Below are 9,434 nucleotides of genomic sequence, written 5' to 3' on the forward strand. Positions count from 1 at the left end.
TTGATATTCAGAAATTCCTAAACTCTCAAATTTTTGAATATATACCGTGAAACCTGTAATAGAAGGGCCCCCTCAAATCAATTGCACAGTCTGTATTTGTACATCTGGAATAGTTTTTGGAATTTTTGGAATTTTGGAATTTCTGAAATTTTGCTTCTTGTAGCAAGTTCTGAAAATTTGAATTTTCAAAAAAATATTTTTTTTTTTGAAATTTTATCACCTGCACATGGTCTCATTATCGCAATCCATGAAAAAAGAGTGCAGGACCAGGGTGTCGTTCTATTAGAGGTTTTACGGTATTTAAAATTAAATAATTAACTACCTAGTATATTTTTTCCTGCCTATGGACCCAATTAGTGAGATTTCAGCGGCGGAGCGGTTGCGTTTGAAGACACCGTGGAAGTCGTAGCACATTCTGAAAATTTTTTTCCAGAATACCGTAAAACCTGTAATAGAAGGGCCCCCACGAGTTTGAGCTCAATTATCTCAGCTCCTATAAAAGATATCAAAAATGTGTCAACTGATAAAATGAATAAGATATCATGATAAACAATTTATCAGTTGACACATTTTTATATCTTTATCAGGAAACGAGATAAATTGGCTCAAAGTTGAAATAATTAAGGGGCCCTTCTATTACAGGTTTTCCAGTGATTCTAAAAAGCATTTTTTTGGTCCAAATGTCGGACCCTCCTGTGAAATTTGGCTTAAACCAGTGTACTATATGTGATTTGGTCCTGGACACTTTTTTCATTGATTGTGATAATGAGACCATGTGCAGGTGATAAAATTTCAAAAAAATATTTTTTGTTGAAAATTCAAATTTTCAGAACTTGCGACAAAAAGCACAAGAATATCACTGATTGTTTGAGCTCAATTATCTCAGCTCCTATAAGAGATATCAATAATGTGTCAACTGATAAAATGTATAAGATATTATGATAAACAATTTATCAGTTGACAAATTTTTGATATCTTTATCAGGAACCGAGATAAGGGCCCCTCTATTACAGGTTTTACTGTATTTCTCTCAGAAGAACTTACTTGCAAATCAAGAGAAGCGTTACCGGATGATAATACGGTTTTTTGCGGTTCAAATCAATTGCACAGTCTGTATTTGTACATCTGGAATAGTTTTTGGAATTTTTGGAATTTTGGAATTTCTGAAATTTCTGAAATTCTCAAAAACTCACATTTTCTCATCCTTCTTCTCTAACTTCGCATATTTCACACATGGGTCCAGATGCTCATTATCTGAGCAATCAGTGATGTTTTTGTGCTTCTTGTAGCAAGCTCTGAAAATTTGAATATTCAAAAAAATATATTTTTTTTGAAATTTTATCACCTGCACATGGTCTCATTATCACAATCAATGAAAAAAGTGTCCAGGACCAAATCACATACAGTACACTGGTTTAAGCCAAATTTCACAGGAGGGTCTGACATTTCTGAAAAAAAAGGCTAGCCCCTAACTTACTACTTTGAGCCAATTTATCTCGGTTCCTGATAAGGATATCAAAAATTTGTCAACTGATAAATTGTTTATCATAATATCCCCTACATTTTATCAGTTGACACATTTTTGATATCTCTTATAGGAGCTGATATAATTGAGCTCAAACTTGACAGTGTGGGGCAAGCCCTTCTATTACAGGTTTTACGGTATTCGTTAGGGTTAAAAAATTTGGTTTTCAGAAAATTCTGGAGATTCTAGAAATTTCGGAAAGTTCAGAAAATCGAGGTTTCCCAAAAAATTGAAATTTAGCATTCTGAAAATTGTAAAAATCTGGAAAAAGTTGAAATACCGTTAAACCTGTATTAGAAGGGCCCCTTCAACTTTGAGACAATTTATCTCGGTTCCTGATAGAGATATAAAAATTTTGTCAATTGATAAATTGTTTATCATAATATCCTATACATTTTATCAGTTGACACATTTTTGATATCTCTTATAGGAGTTGAGATAATTGAGCTCAAACTTGACAGTGTGGGGCAAGCCCTTCTATTACAGGTTTTACGGCATTTGAAAAAGGGTTAAACAATAAAAAAAACTGTTTTTCTTGGGTTTTTTAGAAGGCGTTCCCCCTTAGCCAAAAAAACCGGTTTTTACGGTTTTTACACATCAGACCACCCCTCAGATGCATGTACTTTTTCGCAATTCGGCGATTTTTTGAGAATGATAACAGAGAAATTTTTTTTTCTCTGTTCTTTTTCTCCTTTTTTTGGAGGTCAAATTGGAAAAAAAATTGGACAGAAATAGTGATTGGGAAAGGTTTTTCAGATAGTTTCAGAGAATTTTCAGATTTACAAATATAAAAAAACCGGTCGGTTTACGCCCCCTACCGCGGGCTCAACCTCCTAGCTTCCGCTGTAGAAATAGATTGACGTCTTCAGAAGACGTCAGAAACAAAATTTCGAAAAACGATAAAGTCGGGGGCATCATCTCTTTAGGGTTGTCTGTGAAAATTTGGGGAATTTCGGTCCAACTTGTAAACTTTTGTAAAAATCGAAGAATTGTGTTTTTTGAATTTGTTTTCAGGTTCTAGAAAATTCTAGAATTTTCAGATTTCCAGATTTTCAAAAAAAAAAAACCAAAATTTGAAAATTCCAGAAACTTGGATTTTCAGATATTCAAAATCTTCTGATTTACAGATTTTTTCAGATTTCTTAGATTTTGGAATTCCCAGATTTTCCAGATTTCTTAGAATTTTTCATTTTCAGATCTGTCAGAATCTTGTAACCTTCCGGAAATTTCATATTTTCAGACATTTAGAATTCTTAAGGGGTTTGAAGAGGATCTGAAAGTTTCGAATTTTCGGATTCTATAGATTTTCCGACTTCCTTGGTTCCAAATTTACAAAAAAATGATTTTTTTCGGATTTTCGGTATTTTCAGATTTTTCAGAATCCTTGAATTTCTCGGAATTTCAGTTTTCAGATTTTCAGATTTTTCCAAAATACCGTAATCACAATAGAACGCCACCCGGACCGTCCACTTTGAGTTGATATATCTCACTTCTGTTAAAAGATATCAAAAAGTTGTTAACTGATAAAATGTTTATCATAATATCAGAAACATTTTATCAGTTAATCACTTTTTGATATCTCTCACAGATAACGAGATAAATGGGCTCAAATTTGATGATATGGGTGGCGTTCTATTAGAGTGTTTACGGTATTCAGATTCTTAGTATTTTCTTTTTTCAGATTTTCCAGATTCTGAAATCAAAAATTCCAAAAAGCTCAGAAAATTGAATTTGAAAGAAAACTCTAAAAATCAATTTTAGATGCTATATCCCTTCTAAAAAATCTAGTATCCTCATTCATTTCTTGATCTGGATGAGACAGAAAAAACTAATTCTACTATACAATTATTAATCCCAATAGATAATCTGATCTGAAAAAGAATTTGCTGAAAATAAGTGTGTGTGTGTACGTGATTTTCAGGAAATTAGAAGTTTCTGGAAAAATGGAAATTTGCAAAAACAAAACTTGCTGAGACAAAATTCCTGAAAAATCAGAACTTTGAAACATTTGATATTCAGAAATTCCTAAACTCTCAAATTTTTGAATATATACCGTGAAACCTGTAATAGAAGGGCCCCCTCAAATCAATTGCACAGTCTGTATTTGTACATCTGGAATAGTTTTTGGAATTTTTGGAATTTTGGAATTTCTGAAATTTTGCTTCTTGTAGCAAGTTCTGAAAATTTGAATTTTCAAAAAAATATTTTTTTTTTTGAAATTTTATCACCTGCACATGGTCTCATTATCACAATCAATGAAAAAAGTGTCCAGGACCAAATCACAAACAGTACACTGGTTTAAGCCAAATTTCACAGGAGGGTCTGACATTTCTGAAAAAAAAAGGCTAGCCCCTAACTTACTACTTTGAGCCAATTTATCTCGGTTCCTGATAAGGATATCAAAAATTTGTCAACTGATAAATTGTTTATCATAATATCCCCTACATTTTATCAGTTGACACATTTTTGATATCTCTTATAGGAGCTGAGATAATTGAGCTCAAACTTGACAGTGTCTTTTTTTTTCATTTGGCATATTCCATTTTTTATAATTAACTATAAAGTTTTCCAGACATTTTATTCCAGACAATGTTTTCCGGATTTTTTCCAGATTATCCCATATTTCGATTCTAAAATCTGCTTATCTTTTTTTTGTCCATTATTTTGGATGAAAAATTCCATTTGTTTCGTTTCCGGATTAGAAAAAAATGATTCAGTTTGAAAGCTTTTGAAATACCGAAAACACTCTATAAGAACGCCACCCGAATCGTCAACTTTGAGCTCATGTATCTCATTTTCTGTGAGAGATATCAAAAAGTGGTCAACTGATAAAATGTGGCTGATATCATGATAAACATTTTATCAGTTGACAACTTTTTGATATCTTTCAAGAGAAGTGAGATATATAGGCTAAAAGTGGATGGTCCGGGTGCCCATCTATTAGAGTGTTTACAATACGTTTTGTTCTTTGAAAAAAAAAACAATTTTCTAAGAAATTTGAATGGTGTCTGTTTATTTTTTAAAGGAGAAAAACCAAATTTCAAAAATTCAGATCTCTAAAAATTTTCCAAATTTTCAGAGATCCTGATTTTTATGGTTTCAGGTCATTTTTTTTCAAAAATTTTAATGTCATGTTTACACATAAAATTTTTTTTGAAATACTAGAAAAACTAGAATAAATTGTGATCTTTGTAAATTGAAAAATATATTTTCATCTGAAATTTTTTGGAATTTCTAACAAGTCAAACACCGTGAACACTCTAATAGAACGCCACCTCGGCCCGTGCATTTTGAGCTTATATATCTCACTTTTTTTCGAAAGATATCAAAAAGTTGTCAACTGATGAAATGTTTGTCATGATATCAGCAACATTTTATCAGTTGACCACTTTTTTATATCTCTGATAAGAACCGAGATAATTGAGCTTAAAGTTGACTGTCAGGGAGCGACCCTATATTTTAGGACCCTTAACTTTAAGTTTAATAATCTCGGTTACTGTAAAAGATATCAAAAAGTTGTTAACAGATAAAATGTTTGTCATAATATCAGCAACATTTTATCAGTTGACCACTTTTTGATATCTCTCACACAAAATGAGATACATGGGCTCAAAGTTGACGATTTGGGTGACGTTCTATTAGAGTGTTTACGTCATTCTGATTCTTACAATCTGTAAGTATTTTCAGATTTTTCCAGATCTCCCTAATCACAGGTTCTACAGATTCCAAATATTCCAAATTTCAGAAAAAATTTCAGATTTTCCAGATTTCTAGATTTTCGGAATTTTCAGTGTTTTTCTTGAAATTTCAGATTTTCAGATTATTCAGATTCCAATGATTTTAAAATTTCACAGTCGGTTACGGTAATTTTCCAGATAAAAAGGCCAAAGTTTTTGGTTTTGGACCGAATGTATAACTTTTTGTTGTTGATTCCTCGGATTAATATTAGTTTTTCCAAATAATTCGGATTTCCGGATTAGATTAAAAACTACGTTTCTTTTCTTTTTTTTTCTGCACTTTTTTAAGATTGAAAAAAAAATGAATTTCTGGAAAATTCTAGTTTTGTGGAATCGGAAAATTTGAAAATTGAAATTCCGAGAAATTCAAGGATTCTGAAAAATCTGAAAATACCGAAAATCCGAAAAAAAAATCATTTTTTTGTAAATTTGGAACCAAGGAAGTCGGAAAATCTGAGAATCCGAAGATATCAGAGATTCTTGAAAATCTGGAATTGGGAAAATCTGAAACTCTAAAAATCGGAAAAATCTATAGAATCCGAAAATTCGAAACTTTCTAAATGTCTGAAAATCTGAAATTTCAGAAAAGTTCCGAGATTCTGACAGATCTGAAAACGAAAAATTCTAAGAAGTCTGAAAAAACTGTAAATCAGAAGTTTCTGGAATTTTCAAAATTTGGTTTTTTTTGAAAATCTGAAAATCTGAAAATTTTAGAATTTTCTAGGATCTGAAAATAAATTCAAAACTTGGTTTTTTTTTGAAAATCTGAAAATCAGAAAATTCTAGAAATTTCTAGGATCTGAAAATAAATTCAAAAAACACAGTTTTTTGATTTTTACAAAAATTTATTGAATCCAAAAAAGAGAAAAACCCATTTGAAGCGAAAAACATGAAGAATTAAGCACAGGAGATCAAAAAATCCAAAAAATCAAAAAATCCAAATTCACATGTACGTCGTGTCGTGCCTTCTGAATCCCTTCCGCTTCTCCTCCAACGCGCGGTCCATCAATTTCCTCTCTCCCATCGATTTTTCAGGCATTTCTGGAACATTCGAGAAGGTTCCCGCCTTTTTGAGATCCAAATCCGAGTTGAAGCTGTGGATTTCCATTTGAACGTGGAACATTTTGTAGTTGGAGTACGGTTGATGAGTACGGTAGAAGGAATAGATAATTGGTGTACTGTAGTTTTGTAGAGCCAAGAAAAAAGTAAGATTTTCAGCCAGAGAACTGTGTTGATAGTTTCCTCCAAACATCCCTCCCTTATATAACTCTTAGGCCCCGCCCCTTTCTCCTAAGCCCCGCCCCTTTTTTCTCTGGCTTCGGCGAAATTTCAGATCTCTGCTTGGATTTCTGGAATTTTCAGATTCTCTCAATTCTCCACTTCCCAGGTTTTCAGAATTCCGATATTTCTGAATTTCAGAATGTCACCAATTTCCGCGGTTCAAAGTTTTTCAAAAGTCAAGTTTTCAGAATTTCAGGTTTTTCAGATTCTCAAATTTCACAAAAATAAAAAAAAACATTTTGTTGATCCGAAAAAAATCTAGAAAATCGAAAAAATTTTTAGAATTCCAGAAATTAAGAGCTTCAGAATTTCAGAACTTCAACGTTTCCCAAATTTCCAATTCTCACGATTCTTAGTTTTTCAGAATTCCTGATTTTCACAAGTTTCCAAACTTTTCACGCGTCCGATTTTTAGAATTCCAGCTTTTTCCAAATTTCCAATTATCCTTATTCCACGTTTTCAGAATTTCAGATTTTCACAAGTTTCCAAATATTTTCATGATCCCAAGTTATTCAGAAGTCCCATTTTCAGAATTTCAGATTTTCAGATTTTTCCAAATTTCCAATTATCCTGATACCACGTTTTTCAGAATTTCAGTATTTCAGGTTTTTGAGATTTTCAGATTTTTCAGATTAGAATTCTCCTGATTTCAGGGTTTTCAGAAGTAGAATTGCAGAATTTCGGAACTTTAGACTTTCCCAAATTTTTTGTTCTTATAGTTCCAACTTTTTCGAAAGACCAATTTTAATACAATTTTCAGATTCTCAATTTTCTCAAAAAACAAAAAAAACATTTTGTTGATTCCGAAAAACATCTAGATCTGAATTTTTGTTTTTTTCAAATTTTCTCAAATTTTCTATTTTTTTCCAGTTTCTGACCTATACTTTTTTGTCAAAAAGAATCCCAAAAGAAGCCATTTTCAGATCATTGGTGAGCAAAAAAAAGAGCCGGTGGCCAGTTTTTTCGGACAGTATAAATAGGAAAAAATTTTGTCTGAAAAATGGGTAATTTCAGTTTTTTCTTCTTTTTTTCATTTTTGGATTACTGTACTTCCTGCACATCTAACTCTGTACTTATGAATTCAATCTTTTCGACTTTCGACAGTAATCCCAAAGAGAAAATTCTGGAAATTTCAGTTTCTTCTTGTGGATTGTTTTTCTGGATTTTTAAAAAATTCGAAAAATCAATATTTCCTTTTTTCTATATTATCTCATTTTGCCCAGATTACTGTGCCTCCTGCACATCTAACTTTAAATTCCCAAATTTCAGGTTCATCTACAGTAATCCTTCCGAAAAAATGTTCCACGTACAAATGGAAATTCACAGTTTCAATTCGGATTTGGATCTCAAGAAATGTGCAATGGGCGGTCCGAAAATGCCAGAAAAATCTGAAAATTCGAATGGATCTCAAAAATTGATGGACCGCGCGTTGGAGGAGAAGCGGAAGGGATTCAAAAGACATAATACTGCTTATTTGTGATAAAATCAATTATTGATTATTTTTTTGATAAGAATTCAGATTTTTCGGATTCTTTTTTGTATCCCTTGAGAATCTTTTTTTTTTTTTTAAATAAAGATTTTTTTTTGAAAACTTGGAGAATACGCTTTCTTAACTTCTGAATTTTTTCTTGATTTTTAAGTCTTCCTTATATATAAATCGCTGTGGATTTTTGAAAAACTTGAAAAATTAATACAATTCACGTGACCCTTTTAGAATAATTGAGGATCACGAATCAGTGAAAAACTAGATTGAATCGAGCCGAAGGCGCACCAGCTTGCTGGTTACGGTAATCCTGAATTTTTGAACTTCCGAATATTATGTTTTCAGGATCTTCAATATGTTTTTTTTTCTGACCCCACAAACCATATTTTATTTTTTTGCGAATAATTTTTTTTTGTTTTTCAATAAATGATTCACTAATTAAATTTCCTACCGGACATCTAATTTTTTTTCAGAGTTCCAAAAATCAAAAGAAAAAATATTTGTTGACCTGCTTTTTCTCTAGTTGTGACTTGGAGATTTAGAAAACAAGAAGCCATATAAAAAATCGGAAATTTTTAGATTTCTGGTTTGTTTTTCAAAAGGTCAAAAGGTTTCTGATTTTCCAAAAAAAAATTGAAATTTTGATTTATTTTTTTTTTTGGAAAAACAGGAACATATTTTTATATAGAAACAAAAAAAAATAAATCAAAGATTCAGGATTTCAAAAATCTTAAAAATCCTGAAAAATCTCGAAATATATGAAACAGAATTCTCGAGAGATCAGATTTTCAAACTTTTCAGAAAATTCTGTAAAATTCCTTCTTTTTTACATTTTTTTGGATTGTCAGAATTTCTTAATTTTTTAAAACTCTCAAATTTTCAAATTTCAGGTTTCACAGACTTTCCACTTTCGCTCAGTGACTGATTTTTTTAAGATCTCGGAAAATTGGAATTTTGAATGTTCAGAGTTTTAGAATTTCTGAGGAATCGGAAAATCCGGAATCATGACCCGGGAATCCGGAATCCGGACTTAAGAAATATATAAGGAAGACTTGAAAATCAAGAAAAAATTCAGAAGTTAAGAAAGCGTATTTTCCAAGTTTTCAAAAAAAAATCTTTATTTCAAAAAAAAAAGATTCTCAAGGGATACAAAAAATACGAAAAATCTGAATTCTTATCAAAAAAATCAATAATTGATTTTATCACAAATAAGCAGTATTATGTCAGGGAAAGTTCTGAAAACTTAAATTGCTCTGAAATTCTCAAATCCTGCGAATCTGAAATTTTCCAAGAAAAAACTAAATTTCAAGAAAAATATTTATTGGAATCCAACAAAAAATTGAGAACCCATGAAAATATGAAAAACATTTTTTTTCAAAAAATCAAAAAAATTATTTCACATGTAGCA

The 9,434-nt window shown here is 31.2% G+C and overlaps 2 protein-coding genes across 2 annotated transcripts; one reads left to right on the top strand and one right to left on the bottom strand.

Annotated features, from left to right (window-relative positions):
• Window positions 1–6,205: 6,205 nt before the first annotated feature.
• CBG23707 lies at window positions 6,206–6,514 on the bottom strand (the record flags this gene model as incomplete). Its single annotated transcript, XM_002638606.1, has 1 exon — window positions 6,206–6,514. One exon carries the CDS (start codon window positions 6,512–6,514, stop codon window positions 6,206–6,208), a length of 309 nt encoding a protein of 102 aa, XP_002638652.1.
• Window positions 6,515–6,682: 168 nt separating this feature from the next.
• Window positions 6,683–8,023, top strand: CBG23708 (the record flags this gene model as incomplete). Its single annotated transcript, XM_002638607.1, has 3 exons — window positions 6,683–6,739; window positions 7,414–7,547; window positions 7,813–8,023. The coding sequence occupies 3 exons, from the start codon at window positions 6,683–6,685 to the stop codon at window positions 8,021–8,023; spliced, it is 402 nt and encodes a 133-aa protein (XP_002638653.1).
• Window positions 8,024–9,434: the final 1,411 nt, after the last annotated feature.

Source organism: Caenorhabditis briggsae (genome assembly GCF_000004555.2).
Source record: "Caenorhabditis briggsae complete genome, chrV, whole genome shotgun sequence".
NCBI lineage: Eukaryota > Metazoa > Nematoda > Chromadorea > Rhabditida > Rhabditidae > Caenorhabditis > Caenorhabditis briggsae.